General features: G+C 39.3%; 1 protein-coding gene across 1 annotated transcript in view; it reads left to right on the top strand.

Moving 5' to 3' along the window:
* SRFR1 (Tetratricopeptide repeat (TPR)-like superfamily protein) overlaps positions 1–26,740 on the top strand; it is a 256,769-nt gene that overhangs the window by 45,693 nt on the left and 184,336 nt on the right. Inside the window, exons 4-5 of the mRNA XM_089417193.1 lie at positions 5,167–5,237; positions 5,425–5,481. Coding sequence (XP_089273319.1) covers positions 5,167–5,237; positions 5,425–5,481 — 128 coding nt within the window. The remainder of the gene's footprint in view (positions 1–5,166; positions 5,238–5,424; positions 5,482–26,740) is intronic.

Raw genomic sequence — 26,740 nt, 5'->3', positions numbered from 1 at the left:
AACTGACTTCCATAGGGGCCATGTCGGATTAGTAATTAATGGTGAGGACAACATTAAACGTAGTCTCAGAGCACTGGGAGGTATTTGTCTAGAGCATGCTGGGTAGATCAACCCTTCCAGATTGGGAGGAATTGTGGGCAGCTATTTGTTAGGAAGAGATCAGAAGGCTAACCAAGGCAGGAAGTAGCGACAAGGGGGTCAGAATCAAGGAGGAAGAGGAGGATGCTACCCTAGCATCTGAGGGAAAGCAGGAGAAATGAAAGAAGAAGGACCTCTCCAAGGTCAAATGCTTCCACTATGGGGAACTGGGTCATTATGCGAGCCAGTGTCCGAGGAAGAAGAGCAAGGGAGAGGCTTCTGAGACCAAGGCTGTGCCAGCAAGGGCGGAGAAAGAAGTGGAGACAGATGATGACTATGCCATGAGTGCTCATGCACCTCGTGAGAGGAAGTGGGGAGACATCGAGCTGTAGTCAGACGGACTACAGGCGATGAGGGGAAGGATCCTCGAGGTACCCAACCTCTTGGATACGAAATTGTATGAGCATACTTCCGTGCAGAGGAAGATGTTACTAGAAAATTAGATGTAGTCATGTCAGATGCAGAAAGGAGAACAGATCGACATCTTCCTCGGTCGATTGAAGGAGATCTGGGATCAACTGACTTCCATAGGGGCCACACCAGATCAGGAATTAATGGTGAGGACAACATTAAACGCAGTCTCAGAGCACTGGGAGGTATTTGTCCAGAGCATACTGGGTAGATCGACCCTTTCAGATTGGGAGGAACTGTGGGTGGCTCTTTGTCAGGAAGAGATCAGAAGGCTAACCAAGGCAGGAAGTAGCGGCAAGGGGGTCAGAATCAAGGAGGAAGAGGAGGATGCTGCCCTAGCATCTGAGGGAAAGCAGGAGAAACGAAAGAAGAAGGACTTCTCCAAGGTCAAATGCTTCCACTTTAGGGAACTGGGTCATTATGCGAGCTAGTGTTTGAGGAAGAGGAGCAAGGGAGAGGCTTCTAAGACCAAGGCTGTGCCAGCAAGGGCGGAGAAAGAAGTGGAGATAGATGATGATTGTGCCATGACTGCTCATGCACCTCATGAAAGGAAGTGGGGAGACATCGAGTTGTAGTCAGACAGACTACAGGTGATGAGGGGAAGGATCCTCGAGGTACCCAACCTTTTGGATTATACCTTGCTACAAGAGCCCCTAAGAGGAGTAGCAGAACTGACAAAGATGTCAGAGTTGGGAGATCAGTTACTTATTTCTTAGTAACTGAGTTGCAGTGAAGTAGTTAGCAGTGGCAGTGCTATGGGCAACACGATGCAACACGGATACAGAGGGAGATGCTGTACAAATGCAGCAGTGGCAGGGCCATGGGTAGCAATACATGATGCAACAATACAGAGGATGTTGGGTAGCAGGCCTAACATCAACACAAGGACCGATGCCAGATGATCAGGGTGATGCTCAGTGAGGAGTATTATTAGAGCATAGTCCTCGCTAAGAGGGATTGTTGATTTGGGTAGCACTGGATGTGCTCTAGCCATGAAAATTGGTGGAGAGGCTAAAGCACATGATATCTCCAATACCCAGAAATAGTTTGGGCAGAATCTAAACAGTTTGGGAGATATTAAAATAATTAATATTTTTAATGGAGTTCTTAAGTCTAAACTTATGGAAAATAAAATATTAATGTGAATTAATATAAAACTGGGTTAGAATGGTCCAAAAGTCATGGATCAAGCCATATCTAATCTTAGCCGTTGATTAGGGACTTAAGTTCGGCCGTTGAATTGTCAACGAGAAAAGTATAATAGGAGGCTTGAGGGTCACTTGGAGGACACACCGAGTTGATCAAGAATTCGATTTTCTGGGGCAGGGCTTGCTGAGGAAATTGAAGGAGTGATCAGAGTTGCAGTTGAGGGGCAGTGAATACAGAAGCAGAGAGGGTACTGGGAGCATCAGCGCAGAAGCCAGAGAGAGGGATGCAGAGCCACCTAAAGGCCACGCAGAGGCAGCCAAAAGCCATGCAGAGGTAGCTAGGAGCTGCACAGTGCCTGAGGAGAGCCAGCGTTGGTGACGCATAGCTAGTTGGGCTGATGCTGGGCCAGAGAGGCTGACGTAGTCCTTAGAGGCAGATGCTGGGAGATTTCTTGGGGCAGATTGGCGCTGAGAGCTGTGGGATTGTTCATCCGGGGTTTTTAGTTGGAATATCTGTCTTCGACTGAGAGGTACTACTGCCGAGAGCATTCTCTGTTGGGTGAGCCATTTCTGGCACTCAGATTGTATTCTTAAACTACTTAATAATAAGACCCTCAGATAGTTGCACCGGTTTTCCCACATTGGGTTTTTCCGGGGACATTAGTCCAAAAATAACGGTGTCACTTGTGTACTTGTTTTTCCTTTAGTTGATGATCTGTATGTGTTGAGCATGTACTTGTATCTATTTTCAATATTTACATGGTAAATAACTTGTTAATTAACAGATAAAGTAGGAAGAATTAAATCAGAAAGTACATGAAGGATTTCTCACGGATAGACTTAGAAATTCCAACAGAGATTAGGTGGTCCCTCTGCTTTATCATTGTTATTGGAGCCCTCCTATTCATTATGGCACATGAGGGACTTGATTTGGCCTTCCAACGACCCTACTAGCTATTGTTCTGTCAGTTCGGCCCTCTTGAGAGGCTAATTATTCATATTTTGGAGCTATTTGGTGGGCTTATCACCAAAGTGATGTTATTTTGCACATTATTTTATTATAGGGGCATCACTAGGCTAATTTAGGCCATTCAAATGCCTCCAAGGTTCATATAAATACATGAGAGCCTCATTGTATCAATCATCATCACTTGGATTAGATTTCTCTTGTGAAAAAGAACTTGGACCTGCAGTTTGGATGAAATTTTGGATGTTGGGATACACTTTGATGTTTGGAAAGTTTTGCTATCTCATTTTGGAGCTTCTATTTGATGTTTTGATGGATGGATATATTTGCTTTTTCTTGTAAGTGCCATTTTCATGCTATTTTCTCTATTATGTCACATGATTAATGTATGGAATGTTTTGTCAAGTTTTATTGTGCCCTGATTGGAATGCGAATTCTTGGAGACATTAAGATTTGAAGTATTGCATGCATTACATGTCTAAGATAAAGTGAATGAATGTTCCTAGAGGTCTATTTGCCATTGCATTACCTTGAAACTCCATCAACCATCTTCAAAGAAGTATAAATACCTATAGTAAATGTGGCTAACCCTATAATGTTAGCGAAGTTGCTTGGTTCTCCTTGATAGAGTGAAATTTTAAAATCAAAGTAATCCTTGAATCCATATTTCCCAATAGACGGACACTGAGTTTCGAATCCTTGATGATTAACCTTAAAACTATCTTTTATCCTTTCTTTGCATTTCTTCCCTAATCCTAGACGACCTAGCTAGGGTATCAAGCGAGTTCCTTTAGAGCCATCCTCTCGAAGATCGAGTTGGTGAGTAACCGCACTGGGGTGTCCTCCACTAACCCTCCAGATTTGAGGCCTATCCCACGGTTGGTTTATGGGAAACATCAATCCCTAGCTCCAACTTCATTTTGGTTTAGGCCATCTTTGTTTAGTGGCATGTTGAAGGTCTATCTATTCAAAAACTCAAAGGAAGTTAATCTTTCTTGTGACCTTCCTTTATCCTTACTTGACCTAGACACTCTCTTAAGGATAATTCAAACCCTATTTCAAGTTTGGACCTTCCCGAGACTCCCTTTTGTGGTCGCACAACATAATTTGTCCTTTGTCTTTCAAAGGCACTTGAGGAACCTTATTTTCTTGAAGAGTCTTAGGTCTAGGATACCATCACAAGAGAATCTCCCTATTCCCTAGGCTTAAACCTCACTTTTAGCCTTTCTTATAGAGCCCTTATCCTTCTCTTGAAGCAACCAAGCCTATTATCTATGTCTCTCCTTTGAATGTGCTTTGGAAATTACACTGTACATTGTTATTAATCCCTATCTTTCTAGTGATTTCCTTAATACTGGGACTCCTCCCATCGGTGAAAGTATGTATAGAGCAGAGGATATCGACTGAGGTGACAGTGCGTCCTTGTCCCGTCATTGTCATGTGGTCTAGTAGTAGTTCCTTTGGAACCCCTCCTAGGGTCCCGGCTAAATCGTGTGGTGACAGACACAATTTGAGACTAGAACACGTGTCCGAGCTACACAGACTAACAGAATCATGGTTTGAAATCTGATTTTTTTTCATTAAAAATGAATTATTTTATGTATTTTTTCAAATTGGTTCATTGAATGTTATTTGATCTATTTACGTTTAAAACCTGGCTATAAAAGAACTCAGTTCATATGTGAGAGTGACACTTTCAATAGAAAAGCAATGTTAATGTAATATCTGGCAGTGTTCTTTTCCACCAACTTATGAAGGTATGATGTGTACAGATTTTAGAATGTGTTGTCTGAAGAAATGAGATTGAGTTCGGGGTAAATTGGCTTTTGGTTTCCACTGTAACTTGTAAGACAGCAAATCCTGTCACCTGGCAGTTTACTGTCATACCCAGTTGTAACTTTGTTATATCCATCTTTCTGTCAGTACAATCTGAAAATGGCAGACAAAGCTTGTGAGATTAAAATAAATGTGAACCTCTTCAAGACAGAAAACTCATTCTTCTTTATAGGGATGACTATTGATTTTTCCTGCAAAAATGGTAAAGGAATAATGTATAGTCTACTGTCATGTTACTTCTTTACTTATTTAGAATGGCTGCAGTTGCTACATTATGCAAAATGGCTTTGTTTGCCACACTTGTATTAATGTGGGGTGAATTAAAATTATTTGTGGCATAAATTAATGTATACTTCTAAGTTGATTGTTTTAAATTTTAATTATAATGTCCAGTAGAGCTGACTTATGATGATTAGTGGCTATCAGCAGCTAGAAGTCTTCCCTTTCTGTTACACGTATCTTGTGATCAGAAACAATGTGTGATTCAACTGTAATGCATGGTGTTGTGTCTTAAATTTGTGTTGGTTTTGTGATTATAATTTGCAATATGGATTTTTGTTGCTCCCTTTACAAGAATATGAAGATATAAATATGAATAGGTTCATTTGGCTATGGTGGTTAACTGATTTTTAAATTTTCATTTATTGACATTTTACTGGATGACAGTCATACCAAGAGCTAGCAAAATCTGAGAAGGCTGTTGAATGCTTACAAAGAGCTTTGTCCATTGATAGGAGGTGATAGTCCAATTTTTTTATCTATTGCTGGTTCTGATTTTGCAGTAGTTTGAAGTCGATATTATGTCTACTGTTGTTTTCTTAGTTTAAAAATACGATTTTATTACCCTGTTCTAACAAAGTTTAAGTAGTTCTAACAAAGTATAAGTTAGTTCTGCAGTGATATTTTCTGATTGTTGTGGTGCAGGTTTGTAAATGCATATCGTTTGCTTGGTTTGCTTAAACATGGATTGGGAGACCATAAGTAAGTATACTTTCTAGTATATACTAGTTTATGTTGTCATGGAGTATGACAGGTTCCAGTAATGCTTGGGATTGATGAACCCAATACACACCAAAAGTCAGTTTAGTTTATAAACCAGAAGATGTAAACGTTCAAAATCCCTACACTATATGTAATCCCAGCACTTTTGTTTATCTTCTTTAGTAAAGGTTTTACTGGTTGTCCTGCGGGTTTTGTCTGGACTATTATTCTGCTAAACCTATTACTTAACATAAGCAAGAAAATGCAGAAGAAACACTCTACAGCAGAACCAAAGCATGCTTACATTGATCCATAGTGCTTCCTCTACAGGAAACTAGTGCCACTATATTTGACTGTTAACAAATCTAAGACTCCCTGGATGGATCCTTCCAAAATCAACCGGAAGGCAGTTTTCTTGGTTTACTGAATCTTTCTGGGAAGATCGAAACCAGTTGTAATAAAAGTTACTGTGTTATTTAACATTACAGATGTGAAATCATAGAAAGCTGAAGTAATGATAAAGAAACATTTACACTGCATTATTCTTTCCATTGATGAGTGGGCCTAATGGTTAAGAACAGGCGCTTCCTCTTAAATGGGCCACAGGCTCAGATCCAGAGGGGAGTGGAATATGTACACCTCCATAGACTTTGGACATCAATAAAATTATCTTGTCTTATTGATCAAGAATGCAATCAACAGGAAATAATGGTTCAACAGAAAATGAAATCTAATGCTATGAACACAAGAGGCATCCAGTTGTACACTGCAAGAGTGGGCCCTTACTCTGCATGTCACTGGATCTCTAATAATTTAACTGAAGATGGTAAGTACGACCAGTTACTGGAACTAGAAGGATCAAGATTATTCTATTAGCTGCCAAACCAAAAATGGTTACAAAGTCAGTCTTATTCAACTTGTTCTGTTAGATAATTGGGTAGTGACGCAAATTCTGGGAAAGAATACTTAACATGACTAGGTAATTCTGTAACTGCTTTAATGCTTTTCTTTACAATAATGAGAGGAAAAGAAGGAACCTCATTGCTTAAAAAGAGCTACTAATCTTTGAAGCCATATTGTAAAGAACCTCATAATAAATGGAGATATTCGCTGCAAGAACTTTGGATTGAGTTGCAAAAAGAGGGAGACATACAAGGTTCTCAGCTCTAGTCATGTATAAAATCATTTATTACAAGGCACAGCGCACTGTGCCGACTCATTAGCAAACTGGAAAGGTTTATCCACATATGGAAGGAACTCATAACACTTTAAGGAGCTTGTCAGCATACCGAAGAACTCTTCAGCATGCTTAAGGACTTTTCAGCACACCACTGAATGATGATTTCCGTCATGACATTCCTTGCCCAGCAGATATCTCTGTGATGTCAGAAAATGTAATTGCTCTATGTCCTGAAACAGGACCACCAACAACTTCCATTCTTGTAGTTTAATGAATTACACTTAATCCTTAACAATAACATTCATTAAAACATGAAATTCCACAAAAAAATGCATAAAATCATAACTGATTATTGTATACATGAATTGGGCAAAAAGGTACTGGTGGAAAGACTGAAATGTTGATATTCAGAAGAAAACTGACGCAGAAATAAAGAGAAAAATAGGGAGGTTACAAGGTTCATTGGAGTGCTTTGCATTCCAATAGATTATACCTTGTTTGGACTGCCTATTGGAAACAGAGAGTTGATGTGGAGATGGATTGGGAATATTCCTTTTTGCTGTACCATTTTTTGCTTGTAGCTTTGAGTCTAATAGGCCACTTTTGTTATCTACTGATATTAATGCCAATATCATTTGTGCTTCAATTTTCATATGACTTTGGGTTTGATACTTTTGTTCGGACAACGAAGCCCCTATGAGCTACCGTGACTTCGAAACTTCACTAAATGCTATTGTTTCCATACAGGAAACATTTCTGGTTTGGAAGCAGTACGGAATGCAGCAGATAAGATAGGATAAGATAATTTTATTAATTTCCAATGAATGATCACAAAAGTAGGTCGATGGGACCAAAGGATACATCCAGTACAAGTACAATGTGGGAGTGCAAACAGAACTCCTAGAAAATTGTAAAATTCTCACATAGGGAACAGCACCAATTTTCAATAATTTTCTGATTGGGTGACTGAGTTTGATGGCAGATTTCTTCAAACAATTTAGGACAAACACTGCTGTAGGTGAATATTCATGCATTCACTCTCAATAATGACATACAGTGATAATAAACACCCTTAAAACACACCCCAGTGGACTGATATTTTTATATTAACATCTCAGAAATTTTACAGTGCTGATATACAATCTTCACGACAATGGAAATGACAGTTTTTTTTTTTTTTTTTTTTTTTGTAATTTCCCGAGTAAATACATCAGAGAATAATGTAACAGGGAATCCTGGTTCTTTCTCTGCAACGAAAGTGTCTTCAATTTAGCAGTTCCTCCAGAGAAGATGGTCACACATGCTTGCTGTTGTGTTTAGAACTTTAGAGTGTCCAACATTACTCCTTTCTTCATACCTCATTGCATGCATAAGGAAATGACACCAGTGTTCCAGTCTCTAGAGAAATGGGCTGTATGAGGCTCAACCTGGATAATATTTAAACTCAGAACTTCTTTGCCTCGTCCCTGACAGAGAAACACGTAGCAGAATGAAGGAATACGACCCAGAAACTTCCGCCAGCAGAAAAGAGGCTCAAAGCTCAGTGTTAATTCGTCCCCAGTGGCAGCAATATGTCCCTCAGCAGAAAGGAAACACGTCCAGCAGCAAATGTGAGGGTATTCTACCTCTTTCCACCTTAGCAATTTTGTACCTCGGCTAAAAACTTCGACCGGCAAGGAAGTGAAAGTTTTTCGGGTCTGTTCAAACTCCAGAACTCATCTTTGGCACCAGTTGTTCAATTTCCCTTGGCTGTATGAGATGTGGCCACCAAATGGACCCCAACAGTGGCTTGGCACTTAATATCTTCATGGTTATCTCCCAGCCTGTCACAATGAGACAGAAAATAACAAATAAGACCATAAAATCAATGGATAACACCAGAATACCTCAATATTTCTGAGAAATCTTGTCTGCCATTGAAGCTGAGCGGTGAAATTTGATTGTCCATTCTAAAGCATAGGCCAATAGTGGAGATCCAATGGGACTAGGATTGAGGATTAACACCCCATTTAAGGTGAGGGAACAAAACCACGGTCAAATCCCTTCCTTCTTCTAGTTACCCAATAATCCATGCCCAAATTGCCCAATGAAAAACAAGCATAAGCACTCGATTGTGTTAGATTTTGTAGGATCGGACAGGTGGTTTAGTCTCGATATGTGTCTAAGAGGCTAAGGAACACAATATCTTCAAAACGCAAAAAAGGTTTCACGAGATAAGCTTGCGAAACACCTCAATTAAATTAATTGATCAATAATTAAAAATTGCCTAAGTCTAAGTAGGGAAATTGATTAATTAAAGGGAATTAATTGAGGATGATTGAGAACACTCTAGAGACTCACATGGATCGATTCTAAGATGTTCTTAGCTGATGATGGGGATCTAATCATGGTCATTGGTGCTCCAACAAGAGATTATAAGAGGAAGTCGATGGGATGGAGATACACAACAGTGGTGAGAGCAAGAGCAAGATAGATCGAGCTACCCAGTGTGTAGAGGTTCAACAAGGGAAGAAGTTCTAGTCAAAGGGAGAGCATTAGAGATTGGGGGAGCAACAGGAGGATAATTCCAAAGAGTTTTTCAGTGTCATTCTAGTGCTAGTCGAGCATGAGAGAGGAGGTCGAATATTTCAAGCAATGTTGTAGGAAGCGTCCCCCCCCCCCCGGTTCTAAGGCCCGAAGCGCGTCCCGTGCGGATTCATACAGGAAGCGTCCTTGGAAGTGCGCTTCCGCCTGTTTTGGATGCTTCCGCCTATTTGGGATGTTTATTTTGAGTATAAATGCAAATATATATATATATATATATATATATATATATACTGCCTGAAGGATTAATCCGACATCTCAACAACAGAGGCATCAAATATTTGGCTCAGATCGGAGACCCTCATCGATCAACTATATTTTCACAAGCTTGGGTTACGGATCGGCATTGGCTTCTGCCAGAGGATTGGTCTGCACTTTGGCAAGGTTACATACGGGCCCTCACCGAAACTCACATCAAGTTACAGGAGGAGGAAGATGAAATAATTTGGGCCCCAGCCAAATCTGGTTCATATGCACCAAAGCTCGGTTACTTGAAGATAATCGAAGCAAAGAAACCGGACATTCTTAAAAGCTGGTGGCGGGATGTCTGGCAGCTACAAGCACAGCCCCGTACCAGACTTCATATGTGGAACATCATAGCTGATAAGCTCCCAACAGGTGCCACTCTTAAGAAGCGGGCTTTCTCTGGACCATCTTGGTGCGTCCTCTGCAAAAATGAGGAGGAATCGACGGCCCATCTTTTCCTTCACTGCGAAGTTACAAAGAATATATGGGCTCAAGTCACGCAGGTGCTCAATATTAATACTGTCTGGCAGGGTGTTGATATACTTTCTGCCTGGGATCAATGGTGGATTGCGGTGTCCTCCGAAAAGGCCAGGAACCTTCCGCTGGTGGTATCCTGGTACATTTGGAACAGCCGAAATGCCATTATTTTTGAGGACTATAAAGTAAACTGGCATCTTCTTCCGCCATCTATCTGCGCGGCCTACACTGAAATCCCTTTTGAGCATAAAACTAATATCCCACGGAACATACAGCCTGAAATCATTAACAAGGAAATGCCCTGGGCTTATTTTGACGGGGCTGCGCCCCTACAAGGATGTGGGGGGGGTATTGTTCTCCATATAACAGATTCACATTTTTATCACTTGAGAATGGGATTAGGGACTGGCTCTAATAACTTTGCTGAGCTGATCACTTTGAGACATCTCCTCTATTTTGCTCTTACCAAACATTGCAGACAAATTCAAATTTTTGGGGATTCAAAGATTGTTATTGATTGGGCAAACAATATCTCTATTTGTCATGCATATTCTTTGAAACATATCTTGGAAGAAATTGTTTTTCTAAAAACACATTTTGACCAGATCACTGTTTCTCACATCTACAGGGAAAGAAATGCGCTTGCTGACCGGCTCTCGAAAGAAGCGGCGGATCGCCACATAGGAGACTGGCAGATTGAAGAGTACACTCCAGAAGGCATGCACAGTTACTACCACCGCCCATATATTGACGGCCTGCAACAGGGGGATCCCCCCTATACTTAGAAATTTTTTGATCTACATGTTTATATTATTGTATATATCAGCTATGCACTATATCGGCTCTATGTCTATCTTTCACAGCATGAGGATGTTTATGCCTCAGATACCTGTTTTATTTACTGCTACATGAACTCTGTTTATTCCGGTACTTTTTGATTTGGATACTGAGCACAGTATCTACCATTTTTGGACATTACAGGATGTTATTTTGTAAATCCTTTGATCTGTGGATTATACCACATTACAGCATATGCTTCGGCATCAACAACATGTAATCTCTGTTATTATCTTTTTAATAGAAATTACGAACTCTATTTCTTCGGAAAAAAAAAATATATATATATATATATATATATATATATATATATATATATATATACAAACGCTTCCGCAGACGCTTTGTCCCCGCTTCGTGCAACATTGATTTGAATATAGAGGGACAAATAACCAATTTGAGCAACCAAAAACCCCAATGTGAGTGCTAGAAAGGGAGACTTTTCAGCTATTGGAGGTTGGGAGATCGCCAGGAAAGCAGAGCAAGCGATTTCCAGAGGCAGAGGGAGGCTGTACAACTCAGTTGGAGTTGAATTGCAGGTTGTATGAATTTCCAAGCCAATAGTGCAAGTTCCAGGTAGGCCTTGTTGTTGGCGAGAGGGAACGAGCAAGCCAGAGGGAGGCCAAATTAATGCAGAAGGGAGGAAAGTTCTTCAAATTATTTTGCCAGTATATTTTTTGGAGGATTTCCAGTTGGGCATCCAGATTATTGTACTCAGATTTTTAATGCTGTATAAATAAAATAAACCCTCATCTACTGCACCGATTTTCCCTTCAGGGTTTTTCCAAGGACTATTTGTCCAAAAATATTGGTGTCTATTTTATTGTGTGTGCGCATTATTTTTCAGCTTCCAGTTTATTTTCCGTGACGTATTTTGTTATTGGTGAAGATTGCAATTGTGAGTTTACTGATATTTGTCATAATAACAAATAAACTGCAGAACAATTCGAAGATAACATTCTAGTAATTGCTATCAAGGAACTTTCATAGATTGCACAATGAAAAACGTACCTTTTGGGTTGGATTGCCCACCTTCTAACATATGCTGTTGATAGATGGGTGAGGAAACATACAACTGATATAAGGAGTAGAGATAAAGCAACACATCACATCGACTATGAGGTGGCTCTCAGGGGTTGTTGGCTGCTGGTTGAAGAAGATGATTAGGAAAAAAACTCTCTTAGGGGTCCCCACTTTTAGTGGGTAACAATCCTATAAAGCCCATATTTTCCCTAAAGTTAATTGGTTGGCAACTTTAGATGCTTTTGGCCATTAAACTCATGTCTCTGGTCCTCACCCTTTGTATGGCTCTTGTCTTTCAAATTCTTGATATAGATTACGAAAACCTTCATGTTTAATGGAATATTGTAGAACATTTGGAATTCTAACTTCTAATGCAATTTTGAAATTCACCTCACATTGTAGGTTCCTAGCTCCAAAGAGGGCTGATCTGAAATATAAATGACAATATTTGAATTGATTTCAACCCCAATCCACTAGGCACAAGAGTAAGATAAAATAAGATAGGATAATTTTATTAATGTCCAACGAATGACCATAAATAGGTCAATGGGACTGAAGGATAGAACCAGTACAAGTACAATACGGGAGTGCAAACGCAACCCTGCAAAAAATGCCAAGGCTAAATCTAGGATATATTGAAATTAAGTAAAAGAGGTTACAATGACATGATAGCCTCATATACATGTAAAGAAAGATCATGTAGAAGGCTAAGTGAATAAGTCCAGGGTTGAAGGTCGATGATGTCAAGAATCCCAGAGTTTGATAGCCAATGATGAAGGGGGCAACAATGGTTGAAAAATAATGTAGCTAAGGTCGACATTTTTCATTGGAAATAGGAAGAAGAAATTAATTTTTGGTCATCTATAAGTCAGCTCAACTTGATGTTCAAGCTGGGTCCAAGAAGGCTTTCATGTGGGCTTCATTAGGGCTAATGAGCCCACACTCATATATATATATATATATATATATATATATATATATATATATATATATATATATGAGTTCTTTGGCTCACATTTGAGTCCATTATTATCACATCAAGCTCAGTGTACTACAAAACTCTTTCACACATGTGAAGATCAGAAAAGGTTCCATTTTTTGGCTACGTTGTTTATCTCTTTCAAGGCTTATTGGCTACAATTGATGTGGGTGATTTTTGGAATCAATTGATTTCTATTTTATTCCATTTTGGAGGTCAAAGACTACAAGAGAAACTTGATCTTTTGCTGACTTCAATCTCGCTTTTTTGATGAGATGTTGACCTAAAGTTACACAAGGATTTGATTGCAATTTTGGGCCGAGTTTTATAGATAGTTTGTTGATAATTCTGTGGTGATTACAATGCTATATTCTACCTTCTACAATAATAATCATAGACCCTAATTTTGGTCTTGTTGTTCAGTTGATATGAAGTTGATTCTCTCTCTACATTGGCAGATTTTCACTGGTATTTCTTTATAGACTGATTTGGATTTATTGGAACATTCTGATGTACTATTGATGGACAAAATTTCTCTCTCATAAGGTAAGAATTTTGGGTTTTCCTCGTGTGGGGTTTTTCCCTCGTTGTGAGCCTAATATTGGTGCCTCCTGTCTCTTGCTTATTTTCTATTGTTCATTGTCTACTATGATCTCTATTTACTACTCATGTTGAAGAATTATTGGTTGAATTTTTTCATGTGTAGCTACTTGTTGACTAAAGTATGAAGAAGAAGCAATTTGCATCAATAGAAGTAGTTATCAATTCTGAAAAACTATTCTAGTTCCTGGATCACTAGAATTTCGACATCGTTTCGAAGATTTGGTGAAGGAAAAAAGTAGAGAAATCATCTCAAAGAGCACTTAAAGATCCTTGAAGAACATTTTTAAGAGTATTTGAAAAGCCTTTTGGGTTTTGTCCTACATTTTCACCATGAATTCTTCATTCATGAAGACCGAAAGCTAGCTTGAAGGAGCCACTAACTATGGGGCATGGGAGGCAAGAGTTGAGATCATTCTTGAAAGGAACAAAGTCTTCGGAATTGTCATAGGTAAAGTCATTGAACCAATTGATCGAGAAGAAAAGGAAAAGTATCATGAAGACGATATTTTGGCAAGAAGCATTCTATTAGATTCTGCTAGAGATCATTTGATTCCCTATATTTCTGAACACAAGACTGCTAAAGCAATGTACGATGCCATCATTGGATTGCACACCATCAATAATGTGAATCAATGTATCAATCTAAGAGGCTAGCTTCCTAACATCAAGAATGACATGGTGGCATCATATTTTGTTAAGATATCTCAAATCAGAGACCAACTCAAAGCCATTGATGATGAAGTATCTAACAAGGAATTGGTAGCTATTGCTTTGGGTGGTCTTCTTAGATCTTGGGACTCATTTGCATCAGATATTTGTGCAAGAGAGTATGCTCCAACCTTTGACAAGTTATGGCCAACATGCACACAAGAGGAGTCAAGACTCCATTCTAGAGGAGAAATTGAAGATCCAAGTATAGAAGCATTTGCAGCTCATGCAAAGGGAAACAAGAAGCAGAAACCAAATTTTGACAAATTCCAAACAAGTGTTGGTAAAAGACAAGGTCCTAAATATGCTTCAAGATGTAGGAATTTACAGGGTAAGTTCTTCAGACAGAACACCAAAGGACACCGCTCACAAACAGATCACAGATCAATACACCAGGACTTTTGACGTGGTTAAAACCCTCAAAGAGGTAAACAGTCCACGGCCTGAGCCAACGTTGCCACTTCAGGCAATTTATTAGTAAAAGAATGAAAATTTACATATGCTTCTCTCATAGACGGATTACCCTACAAATGACCCTCCATGCTCTTTAAATAGAGATCATGGACCAATCGGGTGTTAAGCCACGGATCAAGTGTCGGTAATACCGAGGAGAGAATGAACCGTCAAATCACTACATATCGTGACTGTCGGATTGTAAGTTACAAAATGTACATAGTAAAGAAACACACTTTACCTAACTCTATACTAGACCAAGTTGTACTTAACTATTTCCTATGTGTCGGAATATCCTAACATCCCCCCTTAAGAACAACTTGGGATAGGATTGAAGGATTTACAAATATGACACAATAGGAGAAGGAAGGAGGCACTAGAGCCTATCCCCCCTTAGTGACAACTTCCTGAACTCCAACCATAAATCGAAGTTTAGTGAACTTCGCTCTGTGAGAGCCTTTGTAAAGATGTCTGCAACTTGATCATCTGTTGAACAATATTGCACTTCAAGAACATGGTCGTGAATGAGCTTTCTGATGAAGTGCATGTGCAGTTCAATGTGTTTGCTGCGCTGATGTTGGACTGGATCTTTGCATAGCTGAATGGCACTTTGATTATCACACCAAAGTGTAGTTTGATGCTGCTGCTGAAAGCCAAGCTCTGACAGGATCTGACGAAGCCACAAGGCTTCCTTACTAGCTTCTACGGCACCACGATACTCTGCTTCTGCTGAAGAAAGAGAAATGGCACCTTGTTTCTTGCAAGCCCATGTAATAGGTCCTGAACCAAGAGTGAACACATAACTTGCAGTAGACTTCCGATCATTAGGGTCACCAGCCCAATCGGAATCAGTGAAACCAACCAATAGAGGAGATGCTTCGGCACTGTAATGAATCCCAAACTGAACTGTACCTCGAACATAACGAAGTATTCTTTTAGCTGCTTTCCAATGACTTTCACGTGCGTTTTGCATAAACCGAGCAATAAGGCCAACAACAAAGGAAAGGTCAGGACGAGTATGGGTTAGATACAAAAGTTTTCCTACAAGTTGACGGTATAAGGTAGCATCAACTTCAGGAGAAGTACAAGTGACTGAAAGTTTGACTCCAGACTGAAGGGAGAAGGGGCTGGCTTACAGTCTTCCATGTGAAAATGGCGTAGAATATCACAAGCATACTTGGACTGGGAAAGGGAAGTACCTTCCTTGGATTGCAAGACTTGAAGACCGAGAAAATAATGTAAGTGTCCTAAGTCTGTCATTTCAAACTTCCTTTTAAGGCTAGACTTCACATGGTTTATAAGGTTGGGATCACTACCAGTCAGGATAAGATCATCAACATAAAGAACAAGAATGATAAGAGACTTGCCCACTTTCTTGGTGTAGACAGTATTGTCAGAATGACACCTAGAAAAGCCATTTTCTAAAAGAAAGTTATCCATTTTGGCATACCAAGCTCGAGGAGCTTGCCTGAGGCCATAAAGGGATTTCTTAAGCCGACATACAAGGCTGGAGTCTGTTTGTATAAAGCTAATAGGTTGTTACATATAGATTTCTTCATGCAAGTCCCCATGCAAGAAGGCGGATTTAACATCCATCTGATGGACTTCCCATTTGAAAGAAGCAGCAAGGGAAAGAACAAGGAGGATAGAATTCATTTTGGCAACAGGGGAGAAGGTTTCAATGTAGTCAATGCCTTCAACTTGTGAAAAACCCTTAGCAACAAGACGAGCTTTATGTTTATCAACTTTCCCATCTGGTCCATACTTGGTTCTGTAAACCCATTTGCATCTAACAAGTTTTCGTCCCTTTGGTAGAGGAACAAGATCCCATGTATCATTTGCCAATAATGAATGATATTCTTCATTCATAGCTGCTTCCCAATCTGGATGGCCTGAAGCTTCTGCAAAGTTGTCAGGATCATAATTCACTGAAGCTTGAGCCAGTAAAGAAGAGGCTCTCTCGAACTGAGAATGTGTACGTCGCTGATCTGTAGGATCACCGACAAGATCACCTGCTGCATCCCGAGTAGCACGTACCCATTTTGGAAGCTGAGGAGCTGAAGGAGGATCCTGAGAAGGTGGGGGGGGATTTTCATCCTCGCTTTCATCATCTGAAGAAGAAATATTTTCAAAAGTAGAAGAGATAGGGAGAGGTGGCACATCCGCCGAACTAGGCTCGCAGGCCGATATATTTTCAGCAAACTTTACATCTCTTCTAATGATAACATTTTTGGACTAAGTGGAATAAGTCTATATCCTTTGACATCTTCAGAATATCCAACAACACGAAAGTGACTTACATCTGGTTTGATTGAGCTCCATGCTTCTTCTGGAGTGATATTCTTTAAAACCTTAGTAGGAGTGCGATTTATTATGTAATTTGCACAGTTAATTGCTTCTGCCCAATAATTAAGACTAAGTCTTTTAGATTGAAGCATACAATTAGCCATTTCCTTTAAGGTGCGATTCTTCCTTTCAGCTACACCATTTTGTTGTGGAGTATATGGAATAATATGTTGCATTTGAATTCCATTCTCAGTGCAAAAGTTGATGAATGTGTTTTTAACATATTCTCCGCCATTATTAGATCTTAGCTTAAGAATTTGATGTCCAGATTGTTTTTCAACAAAGGCCTTAAAGGCCAAGAACATGTTAAATACTTCACTCTTGAGTTTTAAGAAGTATACCCAAGTGCGTTTGGAGAAATCATCAATGAAAGTTAAGAAATACTTGTAGCCAGAGAATGAAGCAACTAGAAGTGGACCACATAAATCACTATGCATGATGTGTCCCGATGATGTTTTCCGAGTACACATCCGGAACAAACACCATCTCTGCAAGATACCATTGGAAGACCTGTCACCATATTTTTTTTACATAGATTCTGAAGAGAGAGATAGTTTAAGTGACCAAATCGCTCATGGCAAAGTTTGCTCACTTCATCATTATGAGCAACAAATACCGAGGGAAGATTTGATGACCCAAAGTTGTGAAACTTATACAACCTTGTAGAATCATCAGCAATGCCAGTAGCTAAAATCTGTCTAGGATCTCTTAGGTCCTTAATTATAACATCATGAGGTGAAAATTCTACGATTTTACCTTCACCTGAATGAGTTATCTGATATATAGATAGAAGGTTGCAGTATAAGGTTGGAACACATAATACATCATTAAACTGACCATTGTCTAGATGAACAGTTCCAGTCCCTACAACATTAAGAGATCTATCATCACCAACATATATATTTTTGGTGTTACAATCATTTAAAGAAGAAAACATGGCTTTGTTTTTGGCCATGTGATAAGAAGCTCCAGAATCAATGAGCCACTCATGAGAATGAGAAGAAGATACATTTAGTGCATAGCCAGACCGAGATGGTTGACAACCACATGCAGAAAGTGCCATTCCTGAAGATGAAATTGAAGTTGAAGAGTGCTCCAAATGGATATTATGCTTCTTCATTGCTGCTTCCAAGGCTTCCATCTTCTTAAAGCATTTGGATTGTAAGTGGCCATCTCGATTACAAAAGTTGCAATGTCTATCAGTTTTCTTCCCTTTATTTTTATTTGTCTTATCATTTTGTTGAAATGATTTTTCATTTTGAGGCTGAAATTGCGTAGGACCCTTGTTTGGTTTAGGACCATTCCTTTTAGGATACGACTTCTTAGGATTCTTTGAATTTGGTTGCTGCTGGGCAGCTAACGCTTTCTTAGAAGAGTTTCCAAGATGAAGAAGACCAAGGTGTAAGAGTTTTTATTGTTCTCTTATTAAAGAATTACAAAAGGAATCAAAGGAAGGGGACTTGTAGGTTTGTCCTTGAGAAATAAAGGCTTCTCTTGTAGAATGGAAGGTGGAAACAAACACAGAATAGGCTGGTCCCAACTTAGTAAGAATGGAGTAGATAAGGCTACTATCTTCTTTCTTAACCTTAACACCTTCCAAGAGAAGTCTAAGGGTCTTGAACTTGGACAAAAATTCTTCAATGCAAGAAAAATTATTGGGGCCCAATGTAAGCAATTCATTTTCAAGTTGATGGGCTTTAAGTTCATTTTTAATTCCAAAGACTTTAGTAATCTGTTTCATTGCTTCATTAGGAGTATCAAGTTCTGCAATATGGAATCTAAGATCTGGAGAAATAGACATCCCTATCAACCCACGTGCTTGGTCTTGCCTATTTTCCCATTTAGCTGCCTTGTCTTCATCTTTCGATTTGGTCTCTTGGCCTGTGGCTATTCTGTAAAGACCTTTACTTCTAAGTAAATCCACAATGTAGGACCACCATTGGAAGTAGTTGGTGCTGTCAAGAATAACTTGGCATGGACTTTTCATTTAAAAAAAAACTGAAGCTATAGATGTTGAAACTAAGTGTTTCAATGGAAAGATCTCGAAAAATTAGGCTGTTTAAAAAAAAGGTTCTGAAAACCGCTTTCGGATGAAGAAGTTATGACTTTTTGAAAAAAAATTGATGAAGTCGCCGACGAAGTGCAGGAATGTGCGGAAATGAAGAAATCCGCCCCACAAAATGGAGACTTGAACCCAAGACCTCTACTCTCATAAATTAGCTTTGCACCAAGTGAGCTATACAAAAAGTTTGAGAGAGAGAGGGGGTTGATGCTTTGGGTTGCGTGCTTGCCTTGAGAAAGCTCTTTTTCCCTACAAAACAAAAAACGCAAAACCCAACACGGACATACAAAAAAACGAACCTTGCGGCTCGAAGTTAGCTTTAGCCGGAAACTAAATATTTTCAAAAATGAACCTTGCGGCTCGAAGTTAGCTTTAGTCGGAAACTAAATATTCAAAAACGAACATTGCGGCTCGAAGTTAGCTTTAGCCGGAAACTAAATATTTTCAAAAACGAACCTTGCGGCTCGAAGTTAGCTTTAGCCGGAAACTAAATATTCAAAAACGAACCTTGCGGTCGAAGTTAGCTTTAGCCGGAAACTAAATATTTTCAAAAACGAACCTTGCGGCTCGAAGTTAGCTTTAGCCGGAAACTAAATATTTTCCTCGATGTTTCTGATTTTCTGAGATCACACTAAGGTGCAGCGGAAAAGAGCATACGCATGAGAAAAATCCTTCCTTTCTATTTTTGATTTGCCCAGATCGCACAGAGTCGCAGGGCAAAGAGCATACGTAGAAATGAAAGGTATAGATCCGGTAATAAAAAAGGCTAAATAAACCTAAAACCGAGATAAACAGAGAGAAAATAACTGTAAACTGCAAATAAACACTGTATACCTCCAGATCTTAAAAATGACGCAGCTAGGGCTACCGGAAACCTTTTCACGTGAAACGAAAGGGGTTCCTCACTGGAATAGATGCTCCCAACACAACAGAGCAATCCTCTCGGCCCGAAAGCAGTCAGAAACAGTAGATCTAGGAAACGGTAGTCGGATGCAGTTCTACCGGCTTCAGATTTGGATCACCAACGGACGCGGCCCTCAAATAGCTCTGATACCATGTAGGAATTTACAGGGTAAGTTCCTCAGACAGAACACCAAAGGACACCGCTCACAAACAGATCATAGATCAATATACCAGTACTTTTGACGTGGTTAAAACCCTCAAAGAGGGAAACAGTCCACGGCCTGAGCCAACGCGGCCACTTCAGGCAATTTATTACTAAAAGAATGAAAATTTACATATGCTTTCTCATAGACGGATTGCCCTACAAATGACCCTCCATGCTCTTTAAATAGAGATCATGGACCAATCGGGTGTTAAGCCACGGATCAAGTGTCGGTAATACCGAGGAGAGAATGAACCGTCGGATCACTACATATCGTGACCGTCGGATTGTAAGTTACAAAATGTACATAGTAAAGAAACACACTTTACCTAACTCTATACTAGACCAAGTTGTACTTAACTATTTCCTATGTGTCGGAATATCCTAACACAAGAAAGGATTCCACCTCTCATAAAATACCTCTTCCTCCCTCTCTCATAAAAGACCTTCCTCACTAAGAGGGAGCGTTATTTTTTAGATAATATGGCAGTATCAGATAGATGTTCTAGTCTCAATTTGTGTCTAAGAGTCTAAGGAACCCAATATCTCCAAAACATAGAAAAGGTTTCAGGAGAAAACACTGAGAGACCACTCAATTAAATTAGTTGATCAATAATTAAAATGCGTAAGTCTAACTTAGGAAAATTGATTAATTAATGGGAATTAATTGAAGAGATCGGCTTATGCTTTAGAGACTTCCAGAAAGACCTGGATCAAGTCTAAGATAATCTTAGCCATTGGTCACAATTAGATCTTGGCCATTGATGCTCCAGTGAGAGATTATAAGAGTAAGTTGATGGGATGGAGAAAGACACAAGAGGGAGAGCAAGTTAGCCAAGGCAGTGCGAGTTTCCCAGTGCGCAATATTCAATAAGGGAAGAATTCGAGCCAAAGAGTAGCAAGGGTTGCAACAAGGTGAATTTCTAGAGAAATTTTTTGGTGGCTTTCCAGATTCTTGATGCAAGAAAGGGAAGCTGAATTGTCCAACAGGGAGGCCGAAATTATACAGTGTGAGTTGCTAGTTGCAGAGAAATTGTGTGTAGAATCTCTATGTTGTCATGGAGTACAATAGGTTCAAGTAATGCTTGGGATTGATGAGCCCAATACACACCAAAATTAAATTTAGTTTATAAACCAGAAGATGTAAATGTTCAAACTTCAAATCCCTACACTATATGCAATCCCAACACTTTTGTCTATTTGGTTTATTAAAGGTTTTAGTGGTTGTCTTACTGGTTTTCTTTGGACTATTATTATGCTAAACCTATTACTTAACAATAAGCAAGAAATTGCAGAAGAAACACTCTACAACAGAACCAAAGCATGCTTACATTGATCCAGAGTGCTTTCCTGGATCACTAGAATTTCGACATGGTTTAAAAGCTTTGGTGAAGGGAAAAAGCAGAGAAATCATCTTGAAGAGCACTTTTAAAGATCACTTGAAGAACATCTTGAAGAGTATTTGAAAAGCCTTTTGGGTTCTGTCCTACATTTTCACCATGAATTCTTCATTCATGAAGACCAAAAACAAGCTTGAAGGAGCCACTAACTGTGGGGCATGGAAGGCAACAGTTGAGATCATTCTTGAAAGGAACAAATTCTTGGGAATTGTCATAGGTAAAGTCACTGAACCATCTGATCAAGAAGGAAAGGAAAAGTATCATGAAGACGATATTTTGGCAAGAAGCATTCTATTAGATTCTGCTAGGGATCATTTGATTCCCTATATTGCTAAACAGAAGACTGCTAAAGCAATGTACGATGCCATCATTGGATTGTACACCAATAGTGTGAATCAATCTAAGAGGCTAGCTTCGTGACATCAAGAATGACATGGTGGCATCATATTTTGTCAAGATTTCTCAAATAAGAGACCAACTCAAAGCCATTGATGAAGAAGTATCTGACAAGGAATTTGTAGTTGTTGCTTTGGGTGGTCTTCCTAGATCTTGGGACTCATTTGCATCAGGTATTTGTGCAAGAGAGAATGCTCCAACCTTTGACAAGTTATGGGCAACATCCGCACAAAAGGAGTCAAAATCTATTCTAGAGGAGAAATTGAAGATCCAACTATAGAAGCATTTGCAGCGCATGCAAAGGGAAACAAGAAGAAGAAACCAAATTTTGACAAATTCCAAAGAAGTGTTGGTAAAAGACAAGGTCCTAAATCTGCTTCAAGAAAGGATTCCACCTCTCATAAAAGACTTCCTCCTCCCTCTCTCACAAAAGACCTCCTTCATCGCTAAGAGGGAGCATTAGTTTTTAGATAAGATGGTAGTATCAAACAGGTGTTCTAGTCTCAATTTGTGTCTAAGAGTCTAAGGAACCCAAGATCTCCAAAACCTAGAAAAGGTTTCAAGAGAAAACACCGAGAGACCACTCAATTAAATTAGTTGATCTATCATTAAAATGTGTAATTTGAACTTAGGAAAATTGATTAATTAATGGGAATTAATTGAAGAGATCGACCTATTGTTTAGAGACTTCTAGAAAGACATGGATCAAGTCTAAGATAATCTTAGCCATTGGTCACAATTAGATCTTGGCCATTGATGCTCCTGTGAGGGATTATAAGAGCAAGTTGATTGGATGGAGAAAGACACAAGAGGGAGAGCAAGTTAGCCAAGGCAATGCGAGTTTCCCAGTGCGCAATGTTTAGCAAGGGAAGAATTCGATCTAGAGAGTAGCAGGGTTTGCAACAGGTTGAATTTGTAGAGAAATTCTCAGGTGGCTTTCTAGATTCATGATCCAAGAAAGGGAAGCCAAATTGTCCAACAAGGAGGAGGCCGAAATTCTACAGTGCGAGTGTAGGAACTCAAATCAACATTTTGAAAAAAGAGCGAATTAGATCTAGAGGCAAGAAGAGGTAGGATGACTCATCTGGAAGTGATCCAGAGGTAGATCGAGTTCTTTGTAGCAGATAGTGTGCATTGTGAAAATTTGGAGACCCAAATTTCTACTGCAACAACTGATTAAATTCCTTTTATTTGTTAATTATTGAACAAATTATTTACTGCATCCTACAACAAATACCGAAACTAATACACTGCAACCTTCACCAATTAAATTAAGTGCAGAAATGAGAAACTGAGCAAGAAATAAATACACAACATATTATACCATTATTTTTGGACAACTGTCCCCGGAAAAACCCAATGCGGGAAAAATGATGCAACAACTGAGGGTCTTTATTGTTAAGCAGTAGTTTTCTGAATACAATTCGTTGGAAACCCAATTGGCTATCCGATATAGAGAGAAACTGGATAAAAAGAGTAGTGAGATGATCTCACACTGTCACTGGAAGAACCGACATTGATCTGCGCTGGAGGTAAGCCTCTGTGGTGCCTCTGTGCAGTACTGCGTCAAGCCTACATAGTCACTGCGTAATTGCAGCTGGGACTGTGATACACCTCCTTTTGATCCTCTGCTCGCTGGAAACTTCAGCTCTTAGGCCTCTCTGTCTTACACCCCGGCTCCAACACTAGATCATGACAGTTCCTCAGCAGAATTTCAATCTCCCTCTGAAGCTCTGTGCTGCCACAACATAGCTCTATGGCCCTGTGTCAGCGTCTCTGGACGTCTCTTTGCGCTCTCTGCCTTGTACTCTTCGGTCTAGGAAAACTTCCCCCAGAAACTATCCTTGCCCCTCACTACAAGAAATCTCTTCAATCGATTCTCTAGCAACTGTTGCGCTGCCTTCTCTGAGAAATTCGATCTCTCGATCTCTCTTCGACGTGTCTCTCCAAATGCCCATCAAGCCTCCTCATATAATCCTCAAGTTGAGAACCAACAGCCTAGATTAGATTCTAATCAATGGCTCAAATCATTTGGCTTGTTCCTCATCTTCTTCTAGAAGTTTCACCCATAGTTTGATTAGTACCCTTTAATTATTTTAATTTCCTAAGTTTAGACAGGCACCCATTAAAAATAATTAATTATTTTAATAAAACTATATCCAGGTGGAATTTCCCAAAACGATTTGTGGGTGTTGTGGAATACATGTGTCCAAGCCTCCCTGCAAATTTTGAGGCTTAGAACACACCCAATGCTACCAGAAACCAACATGCATTTCCAGTCCAACTGAGTGAATACGCTGGGAAGTGTGAAATTGTCAAGGAGGGCCAGATCCATATGTTAAGAGGGAAAATTTAATTTTTTCTGTTGAGATAAATTGTGGGAGCTGCACTAGAAAGGCCAACAATTGTAATCCTCTAGATTTGCTGCATAGTAAAGCAAACCCTCATCTGCTGCACTTAGTTTTCCTTTTAGGGTTTTTCTGAGGACTTTAGTCCAAAATAATTGTGTCAATTTTTATGTGTGTACATGTATTTCTCAGTTCCTTATTTACTTCCGCAGCGTATTTATTTTGCAAACAATTGCAATGTGGTTTATTTGTTAATTGCCATAAACAATTAAACTGTTAGTCAGTTAGGAGAATAAATTCCAGTTGCTGCAATTTCAAGGAAGTTTCACACTACCCTTTGGGGGAATCCAAGGTGTTTTGAAGTAATAAACTTTTAGTGTACCTTGTAAAATATTTCAAATCTGCAAAATGTACACACCAAATCTCTGAAAGTAAGCAAATCTTCACAGCTACCCAGTTGAGAATAACAAGTTTGTATTTACGTGCAATATTATTAAATCAGCCTTTTGCCTTGTAAATCATCAACAAAACCTTTTAGATCTGTAACAAAACGTTTGAAATCTGTGAGTAGAACACTCGCAAAACAATGAAATAAATTATTCCTTCTATGCAATTTTTGTAATTGTACTTTTTATCAATATTGCAAACATCACGATCGGGATTAAATCGATGAGGGGAAAAATCAGAAAAAATCGGAAAAATTGGGAAAAGATCATCAAATACAAAAATATTCATTTTTTTTTTCAAAAATCTCAATATCTAAAGCATCTACAACATAAAATAAATGCATTGACACATAAATATGATAAAAGAACTAATATATAAGATGTGTAATATCATTTCTAGTGCTATATTACACATAGCAGTGAATCATGTCCCGAGTCCCAAGTCAGTCTCAAAATATTAACAAAAAATATAATAATGAATGAGTCATAATGTCATATACAATGAAATGAACCAAATAACTGATACCATTGATTTCGTCTGCCCCTCTTGAGAGAAAATGCAATAGCTTTCCCTCTAGATGAAGATGGCGGTGGTGTTGGCAGTGGACTCTGGTGTGCTCGAGACGCTGAAGAACTTGGAGCTACAAGAGGTATACCACGACCTCTACTAGTGACAGGGGTAGCCTAGGTAGGTGGTGTCACCTCCTATTGTTGCTTTTCCTCCTCCTCCTCCTCCTCTACCCCCTCCACTACCCCCTGCTCTAACCAATCAACGACAGACTCCATGAGAGGCCACTCAGTCTCAACCCTCCATGCGACAGTGGTGTCAATCCCTTCCAATGAGATGGCCTCCATATCAGGTGTCCTCTCAAGTTGCCTCATCTAGAATCGATGATTGTAGTAGATGTAGACCATGTCATTAAGTCGCTGGGACTCCAACCTGTACAAGGGTCATAAAATAATAATTATAAATGAAATATTATTTAATGAATTCAAAAAATTAATTGGAAATTTGGAATATTTTAAGTTTTAACCTGTTGCATTTCTTGGTGTGTGTTTTTTCAAATACACTCCGGTTGCGCTCGCATCCTGAGGAGCTACATGTTTTGGTTGAGCACTCGAATGGCAAGCCTTCGCAAATTGGGTACTCTGCCATTATAGCTTCTCCACCATGCATCTACACCAAAATTACAAATAAGATAAACATAAGAAAGAAAATGAAATTTGAAAGTTGAAACAAAGTATGAAGTTATGAACTTGAAGAGACAATGAAAGTTGAAACAAACTAAAACATACTTGGCATTTTAGACTTCCTATCAACCACAACCATGTCAAAGCTAAATGTGCCACCTGCCATCCTCTATATCTTCATTTCTTTGGAGATTTCTGCATGTTCCGTTGGAGATGGCACCATCCTCTGAACACAAGTGAAGAATCCATCCATGACTTCAGCATCAAATAAGAACCCATAGGGGTAAGCAAATGCGGGGTTCAGGTAGATCCCTGCAACATGAATGTGACGATGGAGTGTGTTTTTCCATCGTTCATCAAACACTTCCCATAGGAGGAGTTGTTTTTGAAACCCCTCATCTCTCTTATCATCATAATGGTGAAGAATCTAGGGCAAGTAGGATTGATGTGATTATTTTTAAATTTGTTAAAATTGGCAACTAGGGCCAAACTCCATGTGGGTCTACTTATTTATGGTAGCTGATATTTTTCTTGGATTCCTCTCGTCGAGAAGTGTAGGATTGATCTAAAGATCATTTGATTTCGACATGTATTCATGGAGATATGAATTTATTTGTGTTATGGGACAATTCGTCAAGGTCAGCCATCAACCAAATTGCCCCCACATGTGGTCAACGTTTTAGTATAAAAAGAGGTGGCTTGCTAGTCATTTGCACACACTCTTCTTGTGATCTCTTCCTCTCCACTTGTCTTTGGGTTTTTGGTGGGAGGAAGAGATCCTAAGAGACTACGCAACCCTAAGAAGAAGATGCCCTAGCTCTACGTTGTCATGGAGAAGACATGCCCTAGATCTAGATGCAGTCAAGGGAGAGAAGG

This window comes from Pinus tabuliformis, chromosome 3_2 (assembly GCF_031772625.1).
Source record: "Pinus tabuliformis cultivar Carrire ecotype Pingquan chromosome 3_2, CPIR1, whole genome shotgun sequence".
NCBI lineage: Eukaryota > Viridiplantae > Streptophyta > Pinopsida > Pinales > Pinaceae > Pinus > Pinus tabuliformis.
The sequence above is the reverse complement of the archived record's forward strand: the minus strand, read 5'-3'. Positions and strand labels throughout refer to the sequence as shown.